The sequence below is a fragment of the Ixodes scapularis genome, unplaced genomic scaffold (assembly GCF_016920785.2).
Source record: "Ixodes scapularis isolate PalLabHiFi unplaced genomic scaffold, ASM1692078v2 PGA_scaffold11__112_contigs__length_91849675, whole genome shotgun sequence".
In the NCBI taxonomy this organism is placed as follows: Eukaryota; Metazoa; Arthropoda; class Arachnida; order Ixodida; family Ixodidae; genus Ixodes; species Ixodes scapularis.
In genome coordinates, this window is record NW_024609837.1 from 86,243,429 (window position 1) to 86,271,190 (window position 27,762).

At 47.2% G+C, this 27,762-nt stretch overlaps 1 protein-coding gene across 50 annotated transcripts in view; it reads left to right on the plus strand.

Annotated features, from left to right (window-relative positions):
• Positions 1 to 27,762, plus strand: part of LOC8035274 — a 306,866-nt gene that overhangs the window by 100,371 nt on the left and 178,733 nt on the right. Inside the window, exons 14-73 of one of the 50 annotated variants that reach the window (XM_040211414.3) lie at positions 834 to 875; positions 952 to 1,011; positions 1,076 to 1,126; positions 1,310 to 1,360; positions 1,543 to 1,593; positions 1,763 to 1,825; positions 1,995 to 2,057; positions 2,241 to 2,291; positions 2,474 to 2,524; positions 2,694 to 2,756; positions 2,940 to 2,990; positions 3,173 to 3,223; positions 3,393 to 3,455; positions 3,639 to 3,689; positions 3,872 to 3,922; positions 4,092 to 4,154; positions 4,338 to 4,388; positions 4,571 to 4,621; positions 4,791 to 4,853; positions 5,023 to 5,085; positions 5,255 to 5,317; positions 5,487 to 5,549; positions 5,719 to 5,781; positions 5,950 to 6,012; positions 6,182 to 6,244; positions 6,413 to 6,475; positions 6,645 to 6,707; positions 6,891 to 6,941; positions 7,124 to 7,174; positions 7,343 to 7,405; positions 7,572 to 7,634; positions 7,804 to 7,866; positions 8,035 to 8,097; positions 8,267 to 8,329; positions 8,513 to 8,563; positions 8,746 to 8,796; positions 8,965 to 9,027; positions 9,194 to 9,256; positions 9,425 to 9,487; positions 9,657 to 9,719; positions 9,889 to 9,951; positions 10,121 to 10,183; positions 10,353 to 10,415; positions 10,585 to 10,647; positions 10,817 to 10,879; positions 11,049 to 11,111; positions 11,281 to 11,343; positions 11,513 to 11,575; positions 11,745 to 11,807; positions 11,977 to 12,039; positions 12,209 to 12,271; positions 12,441 to 12,503; positions 12,673 to 12,735; positions 12,905 to 12,967; positions 13,137 to 13,199; positions 13,369 to 13,431; positions 13,601 to 13,663; positions 13,833 to 13,895; positions 14,075 to 14,125; positions 27,446 to 27,564. In XM_040211414.3, the coding sequence (XP_040067348.1) occupies positions 834 to 875; positions 952 to 1,011; positions 1,076 to 1,126; positions 1,310 to 1,360; positions 1,543 to 1,593; positions 1,763 to 1,825; positions 1,995 to 2,057; positions 2,241 to 2,291; positions 2,474 to 2,524; positions 2,694 to 2,756; positions 2,940 to 2,990; positions 3,173 to 3,223; positions 3,393 to 3,455; positions 3,639 to 3,689; positions 3,872 to 3,922; positions 4,092 to 4,154; positions 4,338 to 4,388; positions 4,571 to 4,621; positions 4,791 to 4,853; positions 5,023 to 5,085; positions 5,255 to 5,317; positions 5,487 to 5,549; positions 5,719 to 5,781; positions 5,950 to 6,012; positions 6,182 to 6,244; positions 6,413 to 6,475; positions 6,645 to 6,707; positions 6,891 to 6,941; positions 7,124 to 7,174; positions 7,343 to 7,405; positions 7,572 to 7,634; positions 7,804 to 7,866; positions 8,035 to 8,097; positions 8,267 to 8,329; positions 8,513 to 8,563; positions 8,746 to 8,796; positions 8,965 to 9,027; positions 9,194 to 9,256; positions 9,425 to 9,487; positions 9,657 to 9,719; positions 9,889 to 9,951; positions 10,121 to 10,183; positions 10,353 to 10,415; positions 10,585 to 10,647; positions 10,817 to 10,879; positions 11,049 to 11,111; positions 11,281 to 11,343; positions 11,513 to 11,575; positions 11,745 to 11,807; positions 11,977 to 12,039; positions 12,209 to 12,271; positions 12,441 to 12,503; positions 12,673 to 12,735; positions 12,905 to 12,967; positions 13,137 to 13,199; positions 13,369 to 13,431; positions 13,601 to 13,663; positions 13,833 to 13,895; positions 14,075 to 14,125; positions 27,446 to 27,564 (3,620 nt within the window). Of the gene's footprint in view, positions 1 to 833; positions 876 to 951; positions 1,012 to 1,075; positions 1,127 to 1,309; positions 1,361 to 1,542; positions 1,594 to 1,762; positions 1,826 to 1,994; positions 2,058 to 2,240; positions 2,292 to 2,473; positions 2,525 to 2,693; positions 2,757 to 2,939; positions 2,991 to 3,172; positions 3,224 to 3,392; positions 3,456 to 3,638; positions 3,690 to 3,871; positions 3,923 to 4,091; positions 4,155 to 4,337; positions 4,389 to 4,570; positions 4,622 to 4,790; positions 4,854 to 5,022; positions 5,086 to 5,254; positions 5,318 to 5,486; positions 5,550 to 5,718; positions 5,782 to 5,949; positions 6,013 to 6,181; positions 6,245 to 6,412; positions 6,476 to 6,644; positions 6,708 to 6,890; positions 6,942 to 7,123; positions 7,175 to 7,342; positions 7,406 to 7,571; positions 7,635 to 7,803; positions 7,867 to 8,034; positions 8,098 to 8,266; positions 8,330 to 8,512; positions 8,564 to 8,745; positions 8,797 to 8,964; positions 9,028 to 9,193; positions 9,257 to 9,424; positions 9,488 to 9,656; positions 9,720 to 9,888; positions 9,952 to 10,120; positions 10,184 to 10,352; positions 10,416 to 10,584; positions 10,648 to 10,816; positions 10,880 to 11,048; positions 11,112 to 11,280; positions 11,344 to 11,512; positions 11,576 to 11,744; positions 11,808 to 11,976; positions 12,040 to 12,208; positions 12,272 to 12,440; positions 12,504 to 12,672; positions 12,736 to 12,904; positions 12,968 to 13,136; positions 13,200 to 13,368; positions 13,432 to 13,600; positions 13,664 to 13,832; positions 13,896 to 14,062; positions 14,126 to 27,445; positions 27,565 to 27,762 lie in introns of all 50 variants that reach the window. The other 49 variants (XM_040211438.3, XM_040211445.3, XM_040211454.3 and 46 more) reach the window with 49 other exon arrangements.

The following is a 27,762-nucleotide window of genomic DNA, read 5'->3' on the forward strand; positions in this document are numbered from 1 at the left end:
TTGGGGTGACCTTGGTTACGCCTACGGCGATGGCGCTCAAGCCGGAAACAAGCTCCTAAAAGCTGCGCTCTAAAATAAATGCAGCAGAAGTTACTCTACATTAGGCTGATTTAAACAGGTTGGTAGAAGATAATAAAACTGCTGCGTCGGTGACGCCAGCAACAAAGGGTGGCAGCTGGTTCCATTCAGCGATTGCATGAGGAAGGAAGGTTTGTCCATTAAACACATTAGTTTTACTGGAGATTCGTTTAGTTGGACAACAGTTGTACAGGTGGTTGGATATTCTATAGGGGGCCTGAAAAGAGGGCACTTTTGAGCTCTGGGCAATGGTAATAAATTTTATAAAGAGGGCAAGGGCAACCTGGGCTTCGGGTTTGAAGGGGTGATAGTCCAAGTTGCCTTCTTTGGGAAAACATACTGGTGGAGTAGTCATGCGATGAGTCTGGTGCACTTAAGCAGTTGTACATCGCTGCTGCAGTATGCACGTTAAAGACTCCAGGGCCAGAAGTCTTACTGTGCTGGCTAAACCTCTCATCTATGCAGATGCAGCGGACGGTTATTGGAGCAGGCTAATTTTCTCCGTCTAAGGACACATTTTTAAAGATGTGCTTCTCATATTTTTGTCACTTTGAATGTATTGCATTGGTATGTTTCGTTTTTGTCATTTTTGTTGTATGCCTTTTCTGTATTGGCATTTATATAAAAATGCTGGCAGTAGTATATACAAATAAATAAATAACAAAAATACATGCAACAGAATTGCTCTGTTTGCTTAAAACAAATGTAATTATATGTCTCGCTTGTTTTCTTTTTCCTACTTGCTGAACGCGCAGATTACACGGATGTGACAAGGGTTACATTTCACTTGGATACAGGTCTGTGCTGCTTTAAACTTGCAATTTCGAAGTTTGATCGCCGGGGGCACGTTTAATGCCATCACATCCTTTGCAGAGCCACAGGCGTCCGAAGAGAACCTGGAATACGACATTGTACCAGTTGCCGTTAAGATTGGTCCGTTTTAGTGCAATTTTATGGCTAGGTGCCATTCTAAATTTTGAACCACCTCTACATGCAGAGCCACAAAATCCGAGGGAAGTCGGCCCTGAGGCAGCTTCCGTGGAGGCAGGTGCGTAGCCCCTCTATTTCTCTCGCAGTTTAGTATCTCCATTTGCCGTGAGATTCAGCCATCACATTCAATGTGGTGAAGAGCACCTCTGTACACCAATTTATGCCAACTTGATGGTCCATTCTTTTAGTGCAATTCTATGGCGAGATGCCATTCTAAATTTCCAACCACCTCTACATGCAGAGCCACAAGATCTGAGGGAATTTGGCGCTGAGGCGGCTTCCGTGAAGACAGGTGCGTAGCCTTGCCGTTTCTCTTGCAGATTAGGATCTGCATTGGCCGTGAGATTTAGCCATCATGTGTGCTGTGGTGAAGGGAGCACCTGTACACACCATTTTACTCCAACTTGATGGTCCATTCTTTTAGTGCAATGATGGCTAGGTGCATTCTAAATTTTGAACCACCTCTACATGCAGAGCCACAAGATCCGAGGGAAGTCGGTGCTGGGGCGGTTTCCGTAGAGACAGGTGCGTAGCCCCACTATTTCTCTCGCAGTTTAGGATCTCCATTTGCCGTGAGATTCAGCCATCACGTTCAATGTGGTGAAGAGCACCTCTGTACACCAATTTATGCCAACTTGATGGTCCATTCTTTTAGTGCAATGATGGCTAGGTGCCATTCTAAATTTTGATCCAGCACTACATGCAGAGCCACAAGATCCGAGGAAAGTCGGCGCTGATGCAGCTTCCGTGGGGACAGGTGCGTAGCCCCACTATTTCTCTCGCAGTTTAGAATCTCCATTTGCCGTGAGATTTAGCCATCACATTCAATGTGGTGAAGAGCACCTGTGTACACCAATTTATGCCAACTTGATGGTCCATTCTTTTAGTGCAATGATGGCTAGGTGCCATTCTAAATTTTGATCCAGCACTACATGCAGAGCCACAAGATCCGAGGAAAGTCGGTGCTGATGCAGCTTCCGTGGGGACAGGTGCGTAGCCCCTCTATTTCTCTCGCAGTTTAGTATCTCCATTTGCCGTGAGATTCAGCCATCACATTCAATGTGGGGAAGAGCACCTCTGTACACCAATTTATGCCAACTTGATGGTCCATTCTTTTAGTGCAATTCTATGGCGAGATGCCATTCTAAATTTCCAACCACCTCTACATGCAGAGCCACAAGATCTGAAGGAATTTGGCGCTGAGGCGGCTTCCGTGAAGACAGGTGCGTAGCCTTGCCGTTTCTCTTGCAGATTAGGATCTGCATTGGCCGTGAGATTTAGCCATCATGTGTGCTGTGGTGAAGGGAGCACCTGTACTCACCATTTTACTCCAACTTGATGGTCCATTCTTTTAGTGCAATGATGGCTAGGTGCATTCTAAATTTTGAACCACCTCTACATGCAGAGCCACAAGATCCGAGGGAAGTCGGCGCTGATGCAGCTTCCGTGGGGACAGGTGCGTAGCCCCACTATTTCTCTCGCAGTTTAGGATCTCCATTTGCCGTGAGATTCAGCCGTCACATTCAATGTGGTGAAGAGCACCTGTGTACACCAATTTATGCCAACTTGATGGTCCATTCTTTTAGTGCAATGATGGCTAGGTGCCATTCTAAATTTTGATCCAGCACTACATGCAGAGCCACAAGATCCGAGGAAAGTCGGCGCTGATGCAGCTTCCGTGGGGACAGGTGCGTAGCCCCACTATTTCTCTCGCAGTTTAGAATCTCCATTTGCCGTGAGATTTAGCCATCACATTCAATGTGGGGAAGAGCACCTCTGTACACCAATTTATGCCAACTTGATGGTCCATTCTTTTAGTGCAATTCTATGGCGAGATGCCATTCTAAATTTCCAACCACCTCTACATGCAGAGCCACAAGATCTGAAGGAATTTGGCGCTGAGGCGGCTTCCGTGAAGACAGGTGCGTAGCCTTGCCGTTTCTCTTGCAGATTAGGATCTGCATTGGCCGTGAGATTTAGCCATCATGTGTGCTGTGGTGAAGGGAGCACCTGTACACACCATTTTACTCCAACTTGATGGTCCATTCTTTTAGTGCAATGATGGCTAGGTGCATTCTAAATTTTGAACCACCTCTACATGCAGAGCCACAAGATCCGAGGGAAGTCGGTGCTGGGGCGGTTTCCGTAGAGACAGGTGCGTAGCCCCACTATTTCTCTCGCAGTTTAGGATCTCCATTTGCCGTGAGATTCAGCCATCACGTTCAATGTGGTGAAGAGCACCTCTGTACACCAATTTATGCCAACTTGATGGTCCATTCTTTTAGTGCAATGATGGCTAGGTGCCATTCTAAATTTTGATCCAGCACTACATGCAGAGCCACAAGATCCGAGGAAAGTCGGCGCTGATGCAGCTTCCGTGGGGACAGGTGCGTAGCCCCACTATTTCTCTCGCAGTTTAGAATCTCCATTTGCCGTGAGATTTAGCCATCACATTCAATGTGGGGAAGAGCACCTCTGTACACCAATTTATGCCAACTTGATGGTCCATTCTTTTAGTGCAATTCTATGGCGAGATGCCATTCTAAATTTCCAACCACCTCTACATGCAGAGCCACAAGATCTGAAGGAATTTGGCGCTGAGGCGGCTTCCGTGAAGACAGGTGCGTAGCCTTGCCGTTTCTCTTGCAGATTAGGATCTGCATTGGCCGTGAGATTTAGCCATCATGTGTGCTGTGGTGAAGGGAGCACCTGTACACACCATTTTACTCCAACTTGATGGTCCATTCTTTTAGTGCAATGATGGCTAGGTGCATTCTAAATTTTGAACCACCTCTACATGCAGAGCCACAAGATCCGAGGGAAGTCGGCGCTGATGCAGCTTCCGTGGGGACAGGTGCGTAGCCCCACTATTTCTCTCGCAGTTTAGGATCTCCATTTGCCGTGAGATTCAGCCGTCACATTCAATGTGGTGAAGAGCACCTGTGTACACCAATTTATGCCAACTTGATGGTCCATTCTTTTAGTGCAATGATGGCTAGGTGCCATTCTAAATTTTGATCCAGCACTACATGCAGAGCCACAAGATCCGAGGAAAGTCGGCGCTGATGCAGCTTCCGTGGGGACAGGTGCGTAGCCCCACTATTTCTCTCGCAGTTTAGTATCTCCATTTGCCGTGAGATTCAGCCATCACATTCAATGTGGGGAAGAGCACCTCTGTACACCAATTTATGCCAACTTGATGGTCCATTCTTTTAGTGCAATTCTATGGCGAGATGCCATTCTAAATTTCCAACCACCTCTACATGCAGAGCCACAAGATCTGAAGGAATTTGGCGCTGAGGCGGCTTCCGTGAAGACAGGTGCGTAGCCTTGCCGTTTCTCTTGCAGATTAGGATCTGCATTGGCCGTGAGATTTAGCCATCATGTGTGCTGTGGTGAAGGGAGCACCTGTACACACCATTTTACTCCAACTTGATGGTCCATTCTTTTAGTGCAATGATGGCTAGGTGCATTCTAAATTTTGAACCACCTCTACATGCAGAGCCACAAGATCCGAGGGAAGTCGGTGCTGGGGCGGTTTCCGTAGAGACAGGTGCGTAGCCCCACTATTTCTCTCGCAGTTTAGGATCTCCATTTGCCGTGAGATTCAGCCATCACGTTCAATGTGGTGAAGAGCACCTCTGTACACCAATTTATGCCAACTTGATGGTCCATTCTTTTAGTGCAATGATGGCTAGGTGCCATTCTAAATTTTGATCCAGCACTACATGCAGAGCCACAAGATCCGAGGAAAGTCGGCGCTGATGCAGCTTCCGTGGGGACAGGTGCGTAGCCCCACTATTTCTCTCGCAGTTTAGAATCTCCATTTGCCGTGAGATTTAGCCATCACATTCAATGTGGTGAAGAGCACCTGTGTACACCAATTTATGCCAACTTGATGGTCCATTCTTTTAGTGCAATGATGGCTAGGTGCCATTCTAAATTTTGATCCAGCACTACATGCAGAGCCACAAGATCCGAGGAAAGTCGGCGCTGATGCAGCTTCCGTGGGGACAGGTGCGTAGCCCCACTATTTCTCTCGCAGTTTAGGATCTCCATTTGCCGTGAGATTCAGCCATCACGTTCAGTGGGGTGAAGAGCACCTGTGTACACCAATTTATGCCAACTTGATGGTCCATTCTTTTAGTGCAATGATGGCTAGGTGCCATTCTAAATTTTGATCCAGCACTACATGCAGAGCCACAAGATCCGAGGAAAGTCGGCGCTGATGCAGCTTCCGTGGGGACAGGTGCGTAGCCCCACTATTTCTCTCGCAGTTTAGGATCTCCATTTGCCGTGAGATTCAGCCATCACGTTCAGTGGGGTGAAGAGCACCTGTGTACACCAATTTATGCCAACTTGATGGTCCATTCTTTTAGTGCAATGATGGCTAGGTGCCATTCTAAATTTTGATCCAGCACTACATGCAGAGCCACAAGATCCGAGGAAAGTCGGCGCTGATGCAGCTTCCGTGGGGACAGGTGCGTAGCCCCACTATTTCTCTCGCAGTTTAGAATCTCCATTTGCCGTGAGATTTAGCCATCACATTCAATGTGGTGAAGAGCACCTGTGTACACCAATTTATGCCAACTTGATGGTCCATTCTCTTAGTGCAATGATGGCTAGGTGCCATTCTAAATTTTGATCCAGCACTACATGCAGAGCCACAAGATCCGAGGAAAGTCGGCGCTGATGCAGCTCCCGTGGGGACAGGTGCGTAGCCCCACTATTTCTCTCGCAGTTTAGAATCTCCATTTGCCGTGAGATTTAGCCATCACATTCAATGTGGTGAAGAGCACCTGTGTACACCAATTTATGCCAACTTGATGGTCCATTCTCTTAGTGCAATGATGGCTAGGTGCATTCTAAATTTTGATCCAGCACTACATGCAGAGCCACAAGATCCGAGGAAAGTCGGCGCTGATGCAGCTTCCGTGGGGACAGGTGCGTAGCCCCACTATTTCTCTCGCAGTTTAGAATCTCCATTTGCCGTGAGATTTAGCCATCACATTCAATGTGGTGAAGAGCACCTGTGTACACCAATTTATGCCAACTTGATGGTCCATTCTTTTAGTGCAATGATGGCTAGGTGCCATTCTAAATTTTGATCCAGCACTACATGCAGAGCCACAAGATCCGAGGAAAGTCGGCGCTGATGCAGCTTCCGTGGGGACAGGTGCGTAGCCCCACTATTTCTCTCGCAGTTTAGAATCTCCATTTGCCGTGAGATTTAGCCATCACATTCAATGTGGTGAAGAGCACCTGTGTACACCAATTTATGCCAACTTGATGGTCCATTCTCTTAGTGCAATGATGGCTAGGTGCATTCTAAATTTTGATCCAGCACTACATGCAGAGCCACAAGATCCGAGGAAAGTCGGTGCTGATGCAGCTTCCGTGGGGACAGGTGCGTAGCCCCACTATTTCTCTCGCAGTTTAGGATCTCCATTTGCCGTGAGATTTAGCCGTCACATTCAATGTGGTGAAGAGCACCTGTGTACACCAATTTATGCCAACTTGATGGTCCATTCTTTTAGTGCAATGATGGCTAGGTGCCATTCTAAATTTTGATCCAGCACTACATGCAGAGCCACAAGATCCGAGGAAAGTCGGTGCTGATGCAGCTTCCGTGGGGACAGGTGCGTAGCCCCTCTATTTCTCTCGCAGTTTAGAATCTCCATTTGCCGTGAGATTTAGCCATCACATTCAATGTGGGGAAGAGCACCTCTGTACACCAATTTATGCCAACTTGATGGTCCATTCTTTTAGTGCAATTCTATGGCGAGATGCCATTCTAAGTTTCCAACCACCTCTACATGCAGAGCCACAAGATCTGAAGGAATTTGGCGCTGAGGCGGCTTCCGTGAAGACAGGTGCGTAGCCTTGCCGTTTCTCTTGCAGATTAGGATCTGCATTGGCCGTGAGATTTAGCCATCATGTGTGCTGTGGTGAAGGGAGCACCTGTACACACCATTTTACTCCAACTTGATGGTCCATTCTTTTAGTGCAATGATGGCTAGGTGCATTCTAAATTTTGAACCACCTCTACATGCAGAGCCACAAGATCCGAGGGAAGTCGGCGCTGATGCAGCTTCCGTGGGGACAGGTGCGTAGCCCCACTATTTCTCTCGCAGTTTAGGATCTCCATTTGCCGTGAGATTCAGCCGTCACATTCAATGTGGTGAAGAGCACCTGTGTACACCAATTTATGCCAACTTGATGGTCCATTCTTTTAGTGCAATGATGGCTAGGTGCATTCTAAATTTTGATCCAGCACTACATGCAGAGCCACAAGATCCGAGGAAAGTGGGTGCTGATGCAGCTTCCGTGGGGAAAGGTGCGTAGCCCCACTATTTCTCGCAGTTTAGGATCTCCATTTGCCGTGAGATTCAGCCATCACGTTCAATGTGGTGAAGAGCACCTGTGTACACCAATTTATGCCAACTTGATGGTCCATTCTTTTAGTGCAATGATGGCTAGGTGCATTCTAAATTTTGATCCAGCACTACATGCAGAGCCACAAGATCCGAGGAAAGTCGGCGCTGATGCAGCTTCCGTGGGGACAGGTGCGTAGCCCCACTATTTCTCTCGCAGTTTAGGATCTCCATTTGCCGTGAGATTCAGCCATCACGTTCAGTGGGGTGAAGAGCACCTGTGTACACCAATTTATGCCAACTTGATGGTCCATTCTTTTAGTGCAATGATGGCTAGGTGCCATTCTAAATTTTGATCCAGCACTACATGCAGAGCCACAAGATCCGAGGAAAGTCGGCGCTGATGCAGCTTCCGTGGGGACAGGTGCGTAGCCCCACTATTTCTCTCGCAGTTTAGAATCTCCATTTGCCGTGAGATTTAGCCATCACATTCAATGTGGTGAAGAGCACCTGTGTACACCAATTTATGCCAACTTGATGGTCCATTCTCTTAGTGCAATGATGGCTAGGTGCATTCTAAATTTTGATCCAGCACTACATGCAGAGCCACAAGATCCGAGGAAAGTCGGCGCTGATGCAGCTTCCGTGGGGACAGGTGCGTAGCCCCACTATTTCTCTCGCAGTTTAGGATCTCCATTTGCCGTGAGATTTAGCCGTCACATTCAATGTGGTGAAGAGCACCTGTGTACACCAATTTATGCCAACTTGATGGTCCATTCTTTTAGTGCAATGATGGCTAGGTGCCATTCTAAATTTTGATCCAGCACTACATGCAGAGCCACAAGATCCGAGGAAAGTCGGTGCTGATGCAGCTTCCGTGGGGACAGGTGCGTAGCCCCTCTATTTCTCTCGCAGTTTAGAATCTCCATTTGCCGTGAGATTTAGCCATCACATTCAATGTGGGGAAGAGCACCTCTGTACACCAATTTATGCCAACTTGATGGTCCATTCTTTTAGTGCAATTCTATGGCGAGATGCCATTCTAAGTTTCCAACCACCTCTACATGCAGAGCCACAAGATCTGAAGGAATTTGGCGCTGAGGCGGCTTCCGTGAAGACAGGTGCGTAGCCTTGCCGTTTCTCTTGCAGATTAGGATCTGCATTGGCCGTGAGATTTAGCCATCATGTGTGCTGTGGTGAAGGGAGCACCTGTACTCACCATTTTACTCCAACTTGATGGTCCATTCTTTTAGTGCAATAATGGCTAGGTGCATTCTAAATTTTGAACCACCTCTACATGCAGAGCCACAAGATCCGAGGGAAGTCGGCGCTGATGCAGCTTCCGTGGGGACAGGTGCGTAGCCCCACTATTTCTCTCGCAGTTTAGGATCTCCATTTGCCGTGAGATTCAGCCGTCACATTCAATGTGGTGAAGAGCACCTGTGTACACCAATTTATGCCAACTTGATGGTCCATTCTTTTAGTGCAATGATGGCTAGGTGCATTCTAAATTTTGATCCAGCACTACATGCAGAGCCACAAGATCCGAGGAAAGTGGGTGCTGATGCAGCTTCCGTGGGGAAAGGTGCGTAGCCCCACTATTTCTCGCAGTTTAGGATCTCCATTTGCCGTGAGATTCAGCCATCACGTTCAATGTGGTGAAGAGCACCTGTGTACACCAATTTATGCCAACTTGATGGTCCATTCTTTTAGTGCAATGATGGCTAGGTGCATTCTAAATTTTGATCCAGCACTACATGCAGAGCCACAAGATCCGAGGAAAGTCGGCGCTGATGCAGCTTCCGTGGGGACAGGTGCGTAGCCCCACTATTTCTCTCGCAGTTTAGGATCTCCATTTGCCGTGAGATTTAGCCGTCACATTCAATGTGGTGAAGAGCACCTGTGTACACCAATTTACGCCAACTTGATGGTCCATTCTTTTAGTGCAATGATGGCTAGGTGCATTCTAAATTTTGATCCAGCACTACATGCAGAGCCACAAGATCCGAGGAAAGTGGGTGCTGATGCAGCTTCCGTGGGGACAGGTGCGTAGCCCCACTATTTCTCTCGCAGTTTAGGATCTCCATTTGCCGTGAGATTCAGCCATCACGTTCAATGTGGTGAAGAGCACCTGTGTACACCAATTTATGCCAACTTGATGGTCCATTCTTTTAGTGCAATGATGGCTAGGTGCCATTCTAAATTTTGATCCAGCACTACATGCAGAGCCACAAGATCCGAGGAAAGTCGGCGCTGATGCAGCTTCCGTGGGGACAGGTGCGTAGCCCCACTATTTCTCTCGCAGTTTAGGATCTCCATTTGCCATGAGATTCAGCCATCACGTTCAATGTGGTGAAGAGCACCTGTGTACACCAATTTATGCCAACTTGATGGTTCATTCTTTGAGTGCAATGATGGCTAGGTGCCATTCTAAATTTTGATCCAGCACTACATGCAGAGCCACAAGATCCGAGGAAAGTCGGCGCTGATGCAGCTTCCGTGGGGACAGGTGCGTAGCCCCACTATTTCTCTCGCAGTTTAGAATCTCCATTTGCCGTGAGATTTAGCCATCACATTCAATGTGGTGAAGAGCACCTGTGTACACCAATTTATGCCAACTTGATGGTCCATTCTTTGAGTGCAATGATGGCTAGGTGCCATTCTAAATTTTGATCCAGCACTACATGCAGAGCCACAAGATCCGAGGGAAGTCGGCGCTGATGCAGCTTCCGTGGGGACAGGTGCGTAGCCCCACTATTTCTCTCGCAGTTTAGAATCTCCATTTGCCGTGAGATTTAGCCATCACATTCAATGTGGTGAAGAGCACCTGTGTACACCAATTTATGCCAACTTGATGGTCCATTCTTTTAGTGCAATGATGGCTAGGTGCCATTCTAAATTTTGATCCAGCACTACATGCAGAGCCACAAGATCCGAGGAAAGTCGGTGTTGATGCAGCTTCCGTGGGGACAGGTGCGTAGCCCCACTATTTCTCTCGCAGTTTAGGATCTCCATTAGCCGTGAGATTTAGCCATCACATTCAATGTGGTGAAGAGCACCTGTGTACACCAATTTATGCCAACTTGATGGTCCATTCTCTTAGTGCAATTATGGCTAGGTGCCATTCTAAATTTTGATCCAGCACTACACGCAGAGCCACAAGATCCGAGGAAAGTCGGCGCTGAAGCAGCTCCCGTGGGGACAGGTGCGTAGCCCCACTATTTCTCTCGCAGTTTAGGATCTCCATTTGCCGAGAGATTTAGCCATCACATTCAATGTGGTGAAGAGCACCTGTGTACACCAATTTATGCCAACTTGATGGTCCATTCTCTTAGTGCAATGATGGCTAGGTGCCATTCTAAATTTTGATCCAGCACTACATGCAGAGCCACAAGATCCGAGGAAAGTCGGCGCTGATGCAGCTCCCGTGGGGACAGGTGCGTAGCCCCACTATTTCTCTCGCAGTTTAGGATCTCCATTTGCCGAGAGATTTAGCCATCACATTCAATGTGGTGAAGAGCACCTGTGTACACCAATTTATGCCAACTTGATGGTCCATTCTCTTAGTGCAATGATGGCTAGGTGCCATTCTAAATTTTGATCCAGCACTACATGCAGAGCCACAAGATCCGAGGAAAGTCGGCGCTGATGCAGCTCCCGTGGGGACAGGTGCGTAGCCCCACTATTTCTCTCGCAGTTTAGGATCTCCATTTGCCGAGAGATTTAGCCATCACATTCAATGTGGTGAAGAGCACCTGTGTACACCAATTTATGCCAACTTGATGGTCCATTCTCTTAGTGCAATGATGGCTAGGTGCCATTCTAAATTTTGATCCAGCACTACACGCAGAGCCACAAGATCCGAGGAAAGTCGGCGCTGAAGCAGCTCCCGTGGGGACAGGTGCGTAGCCCCACTATTTCTCTCGCAGTTTAGGATCTCCATTTGCCGAGAGATTTAGCCATCACATTCAATGTGGTGAAGAGCACCTGTGTACACCAATTTATGCCAACTTGATGGTCCATTCTCTTAGTGCAATGATGGCTAGGTGCCATTCTAAATTTTGATCCAGCACTACATGCAGAGCCACAAGATCCGAGGAAAGTCGGCGCTGATGCAGCTCCCGTGGGGACAGGTGCGTAGCCCCACTATTTCTCTCGCAGTTTAGGATCTCCATTTGCCGTGAGATTTAGCCATCACATTCAATGTGGTGAAGAGCACCTGTGTACACCAATTTATGCCAACTTGATGGTCCATTCTCTTAGTGCAATGATGGCTAGGTGCCATTCTAAATTTTGATCCAGCACTACATGCAGAGCCACAAGATCCGAGGAAAGTCGGCGCTGATGCAGCTCCCGTGGGGACAGGTGCGTAGCCCCACTATTTCTCTCGCAGTTTAGGATCTCCATTTGCCATGATATTTAGCCATCACATTCAATGTGGTGAAGAGCACCTGTGTACACCAATTTATGCCAACTTGATGGTCCATTCTCTTAGTGCAATGATGGCTAGGTGCCATTCTAAATTTTGATCCAGCACTACATGCAGAGCCACAAGATCCGAGGAAAGTCGGCGCTGATGCAGCTCCCGTGGGGACAGGTGCGTAGCCCCACTATTTCTCTCGCAGTTTAGGATCTCCATTAGCCGTGAGATTTAGCCATCACATTCAATGTGGTGAAGAGCACCTGTGTACACCAATTTATGCCAACTTGATGGTCCATTCTCTTAGTGCAATGATGGCTAGGTGCCATTCTAAATTTTGATCCAGCACTACATGCAGAGCCACAAGATCCGAGGAAAGTCGGCGCTGATGCAGCTCCCGTGGGGACAGGTGCGTAGCCCCACTATTTCTCTCGCAGTTTAGGATCTCCATTTGCCGTGAGATTTAGCCATCACATTCAATGTGGTGAAGAGCACCTGTGTACACCAATTTATGCCAACTTGATGGTCCATTCTCTTAGTGCAATGATGGCTAGGTGCCATTCTAAATTTTGATCCAGCACTACATGCAGAGCCACAAGATCCGAGGAAAGTCGGCGCTGATGCAGCTCCCGTGGGGACAGGTGCGTAGCCCCACTATTTCTCTCGCAGTTTAGGATCTCCATTTGCCATGATATTTAGCCATCACATTCAATGTGGTGAAGAGCACCTGTGTACACCAATTTATGCCAACTTGATGGTCCATTCTCTTAGTGCAATGATGGCTAGGTGCCATTCTAAATTTTGATCCAGCACTACATGCAGAGCCACAAGATCCGAGGAAAGTCGGCGCTGATGCAGCTCCCGTGGGGACAGGTGCGTAGCCCCACTATTTCTCTCGCAGTTTAGGATCTCCATTTGCCGTGAGATTTAGCCATCACATTCAATGTGGTGAAGAGCACCTGTGTACACCAATTTATGCCAACTTGATGGTCCATTCTCTTAGTGCAATGATGGCTAGGTGCCATTCTAAATTTTGATCCAGCACTACATGCAGAGCCACAAGATCCGAGGAAAGTCGGCGCTGATGCAGCTCCCGTGGGGACAGGTGCGTAGCCCCACTATTTCTCTCGCAGTTTAGGATCTCCATTTGCCGTGAGATTTAGCCATCACATTCAATGTGGTGAAGAGCACCTGTGTACACCAATTTATGCCAACTTGATGGTCCATTCTCTTAGTGCAATGATGGCTAGGTGCCATTCTAAATTTTGATCCAGCACTACATGCAGAGCCACAAGATCCGAGGAAAGTCGGCGCTGATGCAGCTCCCGTGGGGACAGGTGCGTAGCCCCACTATTTCTCTCGCAGTTTAGGATCTCCATTTGCCGTGAGATTTAGCCATCACATTCAATGTGGTGAAGAGCACCTGTGTATACCAATTTATGCCAACTTGATGGTCCATTCTCTTAGTGCAATGATGGCTAGGTGCCATTCTAAATTTTGATCCAGCACTACATGCAGAGCCACAAGATCCGAGGAAAGTCGGCGCTGATGCAGCTCCCGTGGGGACAGGTGCGTAGCCCCACTATTTCTCTCGCAGTTTAGGATCTCCATTTGCCGTGAGATTTAGCCATCACATTCAATGTGGTGAAGAGCACCTGTGTACACCAATTTATGCCAACTTGATGGTCCATTCTCTTAGTGCAATGATGGCTAGGTGCCATTCTAAATTTTGATCCAGCACTACATGCAGAGCCACAAGATCCGAGGAAAGTCGGCGCTGATGCAGCTCCCGTGGGGACAGGTGCGTAGCCCCACTATTTCTCTCGCAGTTTAGGATCTCCATTTGCCGTGAGATTTAGCCATCACATTCAATGTGGTGAAGAGCACCTGTGTATACCAATTTATGCCAACTTGATGGTCCATTCTCTTAGTGCAATGATGGCTAGGTGCCATTCTAAATTTTGATCCAGCACTACATGCAGAGCCACAAGATCCGAGGAAAGTCGGCGCTGATGCAGCTCCCGTGGGGACAGGTGCGTAGCCCCACTATTTCTCGCAGTTTAGGATCTCCATTTGCCGTGAGATTTAGCCATCACATTCAATGTGGTGAAGAGCACCTGTGTACACCAATTTATGCCAACTTGATGGTCCATTCTCTTAGTGCAATGATGGCTAGGTGCCATTCTAAATTTTGATCCAGCACTACATGCAGAGCCACAAGATCCGAGGAAAGTCGGCGCTGAAGCAGCTTCCGTGGGGACAGGTGCGTAGCCCTGCTGTTTCGCTCGCAGTTTAGGATCTGCATTGGCTAAGCACAAAAAAAGTTATAAGCACCTGGTTACAGCAGATCTGGTTACTGCAGACATTTGGTTACAACCAGGGTTAAATGTTTCCGGATAAATACAAATAGTACCCGTCGGTAAAATTTTGATATATTCAGGTTTATCTGATAAACTCAAAATCCTGATGCCTCCCCCCTCCCGCTGAAAACACATAAAAGACAAAAAAAAAAAGACAATATTTTAAGCTTGATCAGGGCACAGGGTCAGTGGTCCTGGGAAAATGGCACCACAGTTTCCTTTTAAATCTCTGACCATTATCAAAAGGGCTTACAGTCTATCTCGTCAGAGTTCATTGAGGACAGCAGGTCATTGTACTTTCAAGTCGCGACAAAAGCCATTATTTTGGTTTTCAGTTTGGGCCATACTATTTGTGCTTTAGAGGAAAGATTGTGGTTTTCTTACAGTGAAAGCTGTGGAACAAAGAGAGTGCATAAAATAGGAAGAGGGGCAGTTGGAACTTCTTTTAGGGGCGAAGCCCCTTAGGGTCTAGCCTTGTCCGTCCGGCGTCCGTACTCACATCAATTTCCATCCCATCTGTCTTCTTAAAAAAAGAAAAAATGTTTGCGCAGTCGACAGGATTTGAACCTGTGCGGGGAGACCCCAATGGATTTCTAATCTATCGATCGCCTTAACCACTCGGCCACAACTGCGGGACAAGTAGGGGGCTCTGAGAGGCGGTAGTAACTTAAGAGCTGGGGATGTCATGGATGAAACGTTGCATGTAGCCGCTCAACGTCTATACAGGAGAGGGCGCTGCGATCAGATGCGTATATAATTGTGTTAAACGTTCTGTGCATTGGCTCAACGTTTATAGATGAGAGGGCGCTGCGGTCAAATGCTCAACTGCGTATATAACCACGTTCCATACCACACATTCTCTTTCTGACATGGACCGTTGATTTAAGCGGTGGAGATGCGTTCCCATGGCTTTTAGCGGATATCCGCTAGAAGAACCACTGGCTCTGCATTTCACCGATCATAAAGCAGTAATAATGAAGTCGAAACGCAACCCGGAACTCAGCACTACCTATGAGCAATAAAAAAAAATCAGCACCAGCAGCACTACCGTATTTGCACGAATATAACACGACCACGAATATAATGCGAGGGCAGGTTTTGATGCCCTCAAAAAGAAAAAAAAATATTATTACTATTATAACCCGAACCGAGGCCGCGTCAATTTCTCGCACTCGGGGGCATAGCAGAAGTGAAAAGTCAATGGAAATAGAAGAAATATCAGTTTATGTTTTGACTACACTCATCCTCACAGTTCAGGTCCTTCCGTTTACAATCCGCTTGGCGACTACGCAGATAAGCAGCAGCACGGCACCTGCTTGTCTGGTAGTTCTCTTTTCTTGCGAGCTCCTCGGCAGCCCACAATCCAAACAAGGCACAAAGCAGAAGCACCAACTCACAAACACCAGATCATTCTGGAGCAGAAACTAAACAATGTGCAGGCAGAAAAAAAGACTACTGAATCCGATACACGATCACACTTCTTGCTCTGGTCCCTCTGCATAAACAAATGCCTCGTGTTCCACGATTGCGTAAACGCGGTTGGTGGACTTGGCTTAGCTTGTGTTGACTTGACTCGGCCCGGCTTGGCTTGGCTCGAATTGGCCAGTGCCCGCATGACGCGCGCGCGCGCAGAGTTTCTGCGGCGTGCGCGCGTTGTACAAACACAAAAGCGATAAAAATGCTTTTTTATGTTTTCTATTCTCCCCTTCACGTGGCCCAATAGCTAATAAATTCCCTTCCACACCCCCCATTTCTTTTCCCACCGGATATTTTGCATTGAGCCGGAGGGATGTCTTTCTCCTCTGGCTATCTCCAGACTCGCGCGCCTTGTGGCTGAACTCGATTCCGAATATAACGCGAGGTGCGTTTTGGAGCACGTAATTTCGAAAAAAAACTCGCGTTATATTCGTGCAAATACGGTACCTATAAACAAAATCAGTATCATCAGCAGAACTTCTCCCCATTCAACATCATTCACCACGTGGAGATGTGGTCATTTTTTTTCGTTACCACTACATCGTGCGGCCGCTGTTAGGTTGATGAATAGGATGGGATGAATAGGGGCTTCCCAGCGACTACCTCCGGGAGTTTATTGATTTTAAGGTAATTTATCGAAGCAACACTTCCGTGCAATTTTTGTCGTGGAATAAATGAGCATTGAAAAGGGCAATAGCACCAATGCCAAATCCAGCTAAAGAAATATTATGTAATGCAGGTGCATTTTATACTCTTTATCTGGCATACGTTTACACCCGGATATTTCTTATATATATTTATTTTTAATAGTAAATATTGCAAAATTATATGCCGAATTTTAAAGAATATGGAATCAAACCTAAGTAAACTCCTATAAACTTAGAATTTTCGGCAAAAACTAAAATTCGAAAGCGTAGAATCCTGGTTATAACACACCAATTTGTGGAATTTGGTTGGGCTTCCTATCCGTGCCAGTGAGCCAACTTTGCTAATTACAGATTCTGTTTATTTATTTATTTAAATACCTTACATGCCCTCAAGGGGCATTATGTAAGGGGGGGGGGGAGGAGTTACAAAGCAGAATAAATCAAAAGTATAGAGCACAAAAACAACAAAATCAACCATACTTAACTAGACATGCGACAAGGGTCCCAAAAAGTAGTCAAGTCTTGTCGAAAAAGAACTTGATCACGTTGACAAACATTGTTATCAGACAAGTCGTTCCAGTCAGTTCCTGTTCAGACATGCAGCGCAGCGCTACAAGCATAGCGCTGACCTCGCGCTAAGCACATGCCGACGGAAGCGTTCACCAGCTTTGTATCGCACCGTCAAAACTGTTGCTCATGGCATACGATAAGTAGCTGACGACACGTGAGCAGCGCTACATCAGCGCTTCGCTGCATGTGAGAACCGGCCTTTAAGCAGCCATGTCGCCCCGAAAGATGAATACTATTTGGCTGGACGCAATCGGGCGTTCGCGTGGCGACAAACGTGTCCAGGTATGTTCTCGCATTTTGCTCCGGAGGCCTTCGAGATACGCACCGGGTGCACCGAACATCCGCGGCTGAGACACAGCTTTTACGTAAAAAAACCTGCCACAGGCAGGTTATTATGTAACTGTCCGCAGAAGCCTTCGGATGTCCGAATTCTGCTTTAACCGACAGATTTTTCTCTGCGTCCGAACCATCTTACGTAAAGTTGTTTGAATTGAATGTGTACCGTTATCGTAAATCTTGGCTCGTGATTGCGCCTTTGTAGGTCATCTTATTTGTTTTGCTGGAGAGACGCAAACGACGGGCATAACAAAATCGTTTGCATATTCCGCATACTTCGCAAAAGCACTTCCCCGCTCACCTTCGGAAAAGCGCGAAACGCGGAGTCCGCACCGTCCTGACTTCCCAGTCTTTTACCTGCTTTAGAGCAGTTTTTACCTGCTAGCAGGGCCGTAACCAGGGGGGGGGGTTAGGGGGTTCTGACCCCCCCCGAAATTTTTTTCTGGGTACGGCCCTGGTCGGTGCACTTGCAGCCAGCCAATTTTAATCTCCACCTCTGCGCACGCGCAGTGGCGCCGGTCGGTTACTGGACACCAAACCGGGACCGGTTCTCCGGTTTGCTGCAACTCTCCATTATATGCCACCGATGCACATAATTCGTAGGCGAAAATAAGACAATAGACACTTTCAAAATGGCCGCCGTTGTCCACGAAAACCCCCCCCCCCCCCCCCCCCCCCCGAAATTTTTTTCTGGGTACGGCCCTGCCTGCTAGTAGGTACCGTATAATCGCGTGTAAGGGCCGCACCCTTGTAAGGGCCGCACCCCCGTATTTAAAACAAAGTATTGCAAAAAAAATAAAATTAGAGAAATTATTCGTGTATGCGCCGCACCCCCTTGCTTTTGAGGCGCGCCGACTGTAAAGCACGAAAGTTTCTATGAATATATATCGCTAGGTGGCGCTAGCCACCACCCAAGCACGTAGCGGCGCGTCTTTGCATTCCCGATATCTGCTCTCCACTCATCCGTATCACCGTATGGCACAATGGTTGCCGACCTCGATTGTGGTCGGCTGCACCGTCTGGGTGCGTTTATGTTGCGGCCGGAAGACATTGAGAAAAGATAAAGGATATGTCAGCTTCCGTGGCAAGCGTGAGGAATGGGGATTCAGCGGGCTCGGCTCGCGCGTGCACTCAGGGTTCTGAACGCCACAGTACGCTCTGGGGAGGTTTTCTTTTGTTCTTCGATTTGTGTCAAAGCGTCGTGATTTGTCTGCCTTTTCGTGTAATCAGAGCTATTGGCAAGTACCCAGTGTGTCGAACCGAAAGAAATACGGGTTCGGTTACGGTTCAGGTTCAGGTAAATTAATTTTGTTCCGGTTCAGTTCCGGTTCAATTAATTTGATCCGCGAACCGGTTTGCGAACCGGTTCGGGGCGCTGAACCGGTTCGCGAACCGATTTGGAAATTATAAATGACAAATTGCAACATCAAAATAAATTACAAAAAAAACATCTGAAATCAGCACATACGAAACGGGATACATCGTAGTGTAAGGCTCAGGGATTTCTACCAGGAATGGTTTCTTTATGTGCACTCAAAGGTTACCTCACCGACGTTTACGCATTCGGACTTCATCCAATTGGGTCCGACGCAGTAGCTGTAAAATCCGCGACCTCCTTACAAACCCACTTACAAGTAGAACTCGCTAACTATCCCGCCACCTCGGCGTGTAAGCAATTGAAGGAACAGTGGGGAGAAAATACAGCTTTCTTTATTTGAACTAGCCTTCGGTAACTCAAATTAGACCCTTAAAGAAGTTTTCATTAAACAAGATTCGGTATATAAAAAACACTTCACCGAACGCAACGCCAGAAGGACGTAATAGGATAAATATTAAAATAGAAGAGTTCGCTGTCTCACAAATATGTTAGCTTCTAAGTGCCTATACGAAACCGGATGCCTTATTATCAAACTCCACAGCCTTTTCTTTTCTCATTCCGATGGAAGCAAGCTTCAAGAACTCGCGCGTTCTAGAAACGTTTTATGAAATGAGCACACAGCAGCATTTAGGATTTACGAGATTGTAGGAAAACAAAATCCCGTGACGCAATTTTTTTATTTTTTTTTTTCACAGTCTTTTAAATCTTTTTTTTCCGTGCAAGCCGCGACCAGCGCAATACTGGTTCCTATGTCAAGATTCATGGATGCAGCATTTGTCAAGATTCATGGATGCAGCGTTTATATTCCTAAGACTGAGTGGAGAAGAAAAATATGTAAGCGAGGTGTATGTCAGTTGACGGCACTTAAAAAACAAATGGCATTGATAGCACATTCATTGTCAACAGCGCGTGGCCGAACCGTTTTGACATGAGCCGATAACCATTATTTTTTTTCCGGTTCAGTTCCGGTTCGGGTTTATTGCGATAACAATATAACGGTTCGGGTTCAGTTCCGGAAAAAATACCGGTTCGGTTCCGGTTTTCGGTTCGGTTCGGTTCCGATTCGACACCCTGCAAGTACCACTTCAACAGTCATACGGGATTCAAGTCGAAAGTTGCCGCGCATGCTATCAAGTACAAAAACAAAAAAAAAAGAAGCGTATTGCGCAGTATGTAAACTAATTAAATCCGACTGACGATTCAGTCCGGATTCCGGAGTGAAGGCGTTTTCGACCAGTGCAACCGAGCGCGCTCATGTATGTTCATTTCGAAATGTGGATACAGATTTTTTTTTATCCGTGTATGGGCCGCACCTTGAAAATTTGCCCTCAAATCGGGAAAAAATAGTGCGGCCCTTACACGAGTTTATACGGTACGTCTATTGAAACTGCAACTTGCAGCTAGGGGCAGTGCCAGCGAGAAAAGTGACAAAGTTCGGAAAGCTTGCTTGCCCTTCCCAATTTCTAAACTTTCAAGTGATTGTACCGTAATAAATGTACCAACACCTCTCCCCAAGATAAAGAAAAAAACACTATGTTTACTTTGCAAAAAATGGTCTCAGTTCATGCAGCCGTGGGCAGGTAGGAAATCTTGCCCCAATTTATTCACACTGCAGGATGAGCGCAACAAACTCGCACGGAATTTACAGGAAAATATTGTTGGTGACTTATGTTTCTTTGAAATTCTGTATGACCGGTCGTTTGCAGGACCGACTCATCTACTCGAGCGGTGTGCGTCCCTGTGCAAACACGTCGCTGTGCAAACGCAGTGCAACAACACGAAGGATAAAAACGACAAATTTAGGACAACAATCCGGAGTCCATTGTTCAATTAAAACGACGTAAATTTGTTGAAGACGCCCGCAGCTTTTTACCCGCGGTATGCATCGGGAATCTTCCACATTTTGAAGCGGAACAAAGGAAGATCTACTTTTAAAGACGCTCACTGCGTCCTAGACCAGCTGGACCGAATCAGCTGACGACGATGGGACTGAACTCGTTGAACCTCAACCCCACAAAAACCAATTTGTGCTCTGTGTTAGTATGGATTTCTACTTCCAAGCCCCACAGCACACACCACGAGCGTTTCAGTTCTTTGTCGCATTGCCGTGTTGCACCAAACGGAACGAGATTGCCGAAGTCAACGCAGCGCTGCCGTGAACGTTGGCCTGTGGTTGCGCACTCGTGGACCCTGTGACTCCCTTCGCTTTCAAAGCACACACAACAATTACGAACGATGCTTTCCGTCTTCCGGGAACATCACAGGGGCACTTCTCCGGTCACGTCTTTGCTACATGTGCTCGCAAAACGCGGAGCTTCTAGCGTCCCGTCAAATTAAAACAATACCGGCGCCATGTTGAACGTGCGTTGTTGCCACATTTTCTCCGACCAAACAAAAACAACGAAAGGGCTCTAGGTTCCAGCGTACATCGGCGGCACCTTCCCTCTGTTCCCCCGTTTCCCTCCCTCTCTCCTGATTCGCGGCGTATCTTTGATATGGTTCTTCGACAAGACACACCGGAACTCGAGACGCTGCGTACGTCATTCAACTCCGCAGCCAAGTCAATCCAAGAGCAAATCCAAGAGCGAAGGGCGGGGGGTACTTCTCTGCGCGGGTCGAAAAACAAGCGGGAGTTTCAAATGTGGAGAGGTTTTGACTCGAGCTAAATTACGTTCTGTGACATAAATATTGCTGAAAAAAATTTTCTTTTTTGCGAAAGGTTTTTTTTGTGACATGCTTCAACCGACTAGGCTGTTTAAAAAAACAATTTTTTTTCTTTGCAGTTACCCCTCTAAGCTCTGGACTGCACAAACTGTAATTCGGGCACTTGAAACGAGCGCGTCAGCTACAACTTCGTCCTTTGTTACCAAAGCAACTGGAACAACCGCTTCGCGCCATGCGTACACACTCCTGGAGCCACTGCAAGAAGCGCAGCAGGTTGTCAGCACTACAGCTGCTTCTCCGCTGCTGTCAGCTGTTTCCGCGGTATTGATAAAAAGAAGGGGATGCGCTGTCTCTCACTGGTGCAGCAGAAAATGCAGTCTTTTCTATCGGCTCGAGCTTTATTAACTTCTATTTTGTCAAGAAAGGCTCGCAGGGCGCAGCGGATGAAAAAAAAAAAAAAAAAGAAAGAAAACAATACAGTATGCCGTCTTGGACGATCACGACTTTAAAGGGACACTGACACCCCCCAAATTTTTTTTTAAATTTTTTGCCAGGCGCTTCATTATGGTGTCGGAGGACTACCCAATTAATATTTTGCAACAGAGTAGCGTATTTTTTTAATAAAGTCAAAAGGCGCAACTGCTCGAAACCGAAACCGAAACCCGACGGAGGTCGGAGAAGTGGAGAGAAGGGAGTGAGTGGCGGAAGTCACGTGGCTACACCCGACCGTGTTTTTTTTTTTTTTTTTTTTCTCCTTCCCGGTAGCAGACGACATACGGCGTTTGGGAACTGCTCGCCGTGGGATTCTTTTGCAGTTATGTATGTTCCGCTCGTTGTTCTCTACTCCAAGATCAGTTGTTTTGTACATTGAGGAGTTGGAGATGAGTAGTGAGTGCCCGTGGTGAATTTTGATCGGCTCCGAAAAGAATACACCCAAGATGTTGCGTGAAGAGCTGGCTTACATGTCCCGCGTCCGAAACAGAAGTGGCATTGTGCGACAGAGTTTCCGAAAGATCAACGGGATCGGGACCAATGGCTGGCTGCAATTCCTGTAAACCATTTACGGGCACCTCGGAAAGCGGACGCTACCTGATTTATATGCTCCTTGTATTTTGTGGAAAGTGATTACATTGAGTCCGCAGGTGTCAAAAAGGAAATCCCATACCATCTAATTCAGCGACGTGTCGTCCACAACATTTGTTTCTTATTTTTTTTTTGTTTCTTCAGTAATAATTGTAAAAAAAAAAAAAGAAATGTAAACATAAAAAAATATTTAGAAAAAAAAAAAAAAAAAAGTTTCACGGGGGATCGAACCCGGCTCTACCGGGTGCGAAGGGGACGTCTTTCCCACTGAGCTAATGGGGCACATCGAAAGTGGGCTATCTTTTTCCTTAGTAATAATTCAGCCGATAAAGTGTAAGGTGGAAAGTTTGCTGCCGATTTTCCTCTAGCAAAAGCACTCCCGGGTCGAAGTCGGGATGCACCCCGCATTGGCGACATTCTCACCTAGTAAAGAAATCTTACGCGTGCATATTCCACTCGAAGTAGACACGTCGCGCTTGACGTTTGCGCGAGCGATGTCTTCAGCCACAAGAAGGGAGCGACGGCTCTGCGACGTCTTCGTGCAAATCGGCTTGGTGGTCGGGCCTGTCGTACGGGATGAATACCAATTCTTTTGACCAGTCCCAAATTTCTCTTTTAAAGGCAGACAAAATTCGCCGGTACCGCGAACGACAGTTCTGAAATAGAGGTCCCACGCCCGTCGTCCGCTGCCATCGCCGTCCCTGCGAGTCCCACGATACGCGAAACGACGCACGCACAGAATGCTTCCGGTTGTCTGTGGAACTTTTTTTTCTATCAACGTATTTGCAGCTTTTTAGAAGCCACAAAAAATGGGTTTCATATTTTTTTCTATTTTTAATATTGAGTGTGTGCTTTCAGCGACCCACGACTTTGATTAAATTTGGTGGTCGCATCGATACCTTAGAAAACGGCCCGTGACCGCGGAAAAGAGAGTGAGCGAGACTCGAACCGGCCAGTTCTTGATCGGCGGTTTTCGGGCGGAAAGAAACCGAATTTCGGGCCGCAAATTCTGTTCTGGGTAGTTGAGCTCTCATATGTCACGTACAACTAAAAACCTCGGCGAGCATAAATACCCTGTCAGTGTCCCTTTAAAACACTACTCTACTGACAGTACAAGTCTCGCCGCACGCCTTTTCTATGTTTGCAAAAGACGATGTAATCTTAGCAGAGATATAGCAACGTAGAAATATGATTTCGTGATCAGATAGACGTTGCGATAGTTGAGGAATGCTAACACTAATCACTTTTCTTGGGTGATGAAAACGCATCAAAATACATATCCTTCGTACACGCCTTTAAATACAGTACGTACCAGTAATACCTTGAACTTGAGCACACGCAGAGATTGCGCAAAATAGGGAATCCGGGTGATGTTTGAGGACACAAATGCTAAGAAAGCACCACTGTTTCTGCTGTCTTGAGGGTGCCGCCACAGCATCGCCGAACGAGTAGATGGATCTTCCCTTCTAGGACGTGCGGGGTTATCGTCGCGACACACGACGAAAATTCAGTCAAGGTTGGCGCTCTATGCGGAACGATGAGCTTCCACCACGCCGACTGCATCAGCGATCACCACCGACGCCATGTTTTTTTTAGCCTTGATTGTTTATATGAGTGCCTCCTCAAATGGCATGGGGGGGCGTTGAAATTGCCTCATAGAATATAAGGGGGAGAGCAGTTGTTCATTACAACTTTAAAGTGCGCGTCATCAAATTTTGCACTTGGTGATATGTACGCTGCTATAACTGACAAGGAGTGTTTGCCGTTTCTTACCGTGGCAGATACATATTCATTGTTTGTATGGGGTGTAATGAGATGATCGACATATGTAAGGTCCTTGCATATAGCGAGCATAACTTGACTGGGTTCATTTGACCGCAGGGATGTAAAAATCTTGTACCCTAGCTGAGAGCCTGAAGTCTTTAGGAATGTTTGGTTCACAAATTACAATTATGGGGAAGTGATGATAATGTAGGAATTTTCGAAAATCTGACATGTTTGACTGAAGTTTTCTTGCATTCCATTGGGATAGTGTTGAGTCTTCAATGGTAGAAGTGCACATCTTAGTGCGCTGTAGTTGTTGATATACTCTAGCTTACTAAATTACCGTATTTACACGAATGTAGGTCGACCCTTTTTTCAATTTTTGAAAATCTGAAGGGGGGGTCGACTTATGGAACCAAAGCATTCCACCACCGGCAAAAACAAAACAATCGCGTTATCATGAATGCCCCGGCTTGTTACGAGTTCAGTCGGCTGTACCTCTAGCATTGCACTATTTTACGTGCTCGTTTTACAAATTAATTATTTTTTTATTTGTCGAACGAGTATTATTGATAGCAATTCGCAAATTAACCCGAATATACGACTCGCCCGACTCCCAGGGCGGTGGTGGCAGTTGTTGTAAGAGCTACTCCGGAGGCCGCTGAAACAGCCTCACGGCTCACTCACCCTGCAGCTTCTCTTCGCCGTTTTTCGCATGATTCACGGTAGCACATCGTTTGATCGAGTGACGAGATCATGCTGGAGCGCTATGTTTTTTTTGTATTGACACGCATTATCCGGCCAGTTCAGGTTTTCGCTGCTCGTTTATGGCCATTCTTCACTCAGAAGCAACCAACAACTGCACTGTTGGAAGCAAGTTGGAAGTTGGATGTTGGAGCATCACCCATTGGAGCGGGTGATGCTCCAGTGGTGTCTGCAGTGGTGCGGGATTTTAAACTGTGACGGCATACAAAGAGTCTTCCGTAGGCCAAAGTCTGGTTCCGGAGTTGGAAGTCAGGCTTGCAACATACGCCGCAAAAGTGTGCAATCGGTCGCTACCTGTGACGTACAATGCGATCGCCGAGCAAGCGCGGAAGATGCGGTTGATCCTGTTATTTGCGAAGTGCGAGATTTCGTTGGACGACGCCGACGACGCGCTTCGAAAACGTAGCAGTGATGACGACGGGACTGACATCACCAGTGCAGGCGAGTCGTAGTCTAGCCGTGGACAGAGTGAGAACGAAAGTGAGCAGCTTCAGTTGTCCCGCCCTCCAGCGTGTACTTCCTAGTTTCGAAAACGCCTGGGCATCTCACGCACCTCGCACGTGCATGCGCAGCCAAAGCACGCCAGGAGGCATCGATCGCGTGTTGGAGGCACGGCTTTCGAAACAGATACTTTGCCGTTCTCACGTGCTCGCAGTAAAATGTGCTTCGTGTCTGTCCCCTCCTTCGTCCTCGTTTATTCGGCGCTTTCCATTCAGTGATGTACCAACTAGCCCATTTATCTATTCTACTGCATCTAAAGATTTTTTTGGTGATGTGCGATGTGGAGGGGTCGACTTACAATCGTGTAAATACGGTAATTAAAAATGGGAAAAAAATGTCCAACGCTTGCAGGGCAAGGTGAGCCGCGGGGGATGTGCACTGGATTAGATATTCTCGTATGCGTCTTTCTGCAACAATGATAATGGTTGACCACATCCCAGATGTTGCTTTTGGCGAAAGGGTAGGGTCTTTCTCAGGTCTTGACTAGTTCTTGATAATGTTTCTGCCAGCACGTCTGTAAGGTTGTCTTTGAAGTATTTGCCCCTGGCCTTGAGTATGATTTAGGGAGGCGGGAACGTCCATGGAGTTTCCCTGTTGATACGAGGCTTTGTCCTTCATAGAAGTAGCTGTCATCTGTTGCTCATTGTAGCCAGTGCAACCGGTGTTTGACTTTGTATGCTTATGGATTCACTCGGCGTGCTAAGGATCTGGTACGCCTGGTCTGTTTTGTTCAAGATTACTGGTGACTGCGTCCTGTGCTGCTTTAGCGGTTGATGTGCTCCCAGCTACTTGTCTTCGGTGACGTATTTCCAACTCATGTTTCCCTTGTGCACATTGATGTGTTGTCGCTTCATGTTCTTTACCACAGTTACAGCACCGAACTGTTGTTGCACCAGCGTCGCAGTCATTTTACTGGTGTGGTCCGGGGCAACGTGAACACGTTAAAGAATTACAGCAAGTGGACTTAACGTGCCCAAAGTGACAGTATTGATGGCATTGAATCGGCTTTTCCAAAAATGGCTCTGCCTTGTGACGTACTAGACTGAGGAGAACATACTCGGGGAATCGAGATGACGAGACAGTTATAGCTAGTGTGGTAAACGTACCCATTCGACGAACAGATGTAACAGATGCATCGTTGTTGGCCTTTAGCTGTGCATGAATCTCGGCACTGTTGATGTTGATGTCGACTGCTCTGATGACTCCAGTTGCGTGGATTTGGGAACAGAGCTGAAACTCTTTAGGCACGCAACACACGACTCCGTCAATATGTCAACGCAGCACCGACAACGTGATCAGAAACTGATAAGACGAAACGGCCACCATTGTGATGGCTGCACCGACGGAGGACTGTGGGACGTCGAAACAAACGCGCGAAAATAATAGAGACAAAACTTGAAAGTATAAAACAGAGAGGACGAGGACGGCTCGTCCTCTCTGTTTTATACTTTCAAGTTTTGTATCTATTAACCAACACGCTCGTTTTCAATTGTAAATAATAGAGGCGCTCTGTCCTGTCCCCTCTTCTTTTCCTTGGTGTTTGCGCTTTTGAATTTTTATACAATGTGTAGCCAACTAGCCCAACAGTTAATTTTGAACCATTTTCACATTTGACGGAAGTGACATTGCAGACACCAGAATGAGTTTTGAGATATTTTTAAGGTGGACGTTGGTATACTCACTGTCTTTACCTTGGAAGGTTAGCACGAACTGACCATTCAAAGATTATTTCGACATGAGACTGCACGGTCACGCGGCTAATGGTTAATGCAAAAGGCAGTCTGCAGGTGCTGTCTGAAGTGTTCTTGTTCCTTGTTTGAGGGTTTTGTCGGCCATACAAGAATTGTCCGCAGACGTGTTCGTAGCACATACGATGCACACTTCCTTTGTTCGAGGCGTGCCCATAGATAATTCAGTCGGCATGCCTGCAGCGAACGGCATGTCTCTCGTACGAGGTACAAGCAGTGTAGCTGTGGCCTTGGAGTGCTGGCGTTGGTTTCCAGTGTAATCGCCAAACCGTTCTTATTTTTTTTTGGCAGGGAGGGGAGGCAAGCGTCAGCCCAGCGACGAAGGGCGGGAAAACGGAGAAGTCGCAAACAAGCGGCCTCGTAGCAGCGGCGGCCAAAAGGTCAACGTTCGCTTCCTTCTTCAGAGCAGGGTGAGTATTTGTGGTGAAGTTGCGGGGTGACTGGCCGTGGGACGTTACTGCAGTCGGCGACTGGTTAAGGGGAGAAAGCTCCTTCCACCTCTTTCCGCTTTGGCAGTGCAAATGCTGAGAAGCGGGCGACCTCTCCGGTGTCTGCCATGCTAAGGTGGAAAGGTCGGAGGAGCTTTTCCAGAACTCTAAACTTCCCAC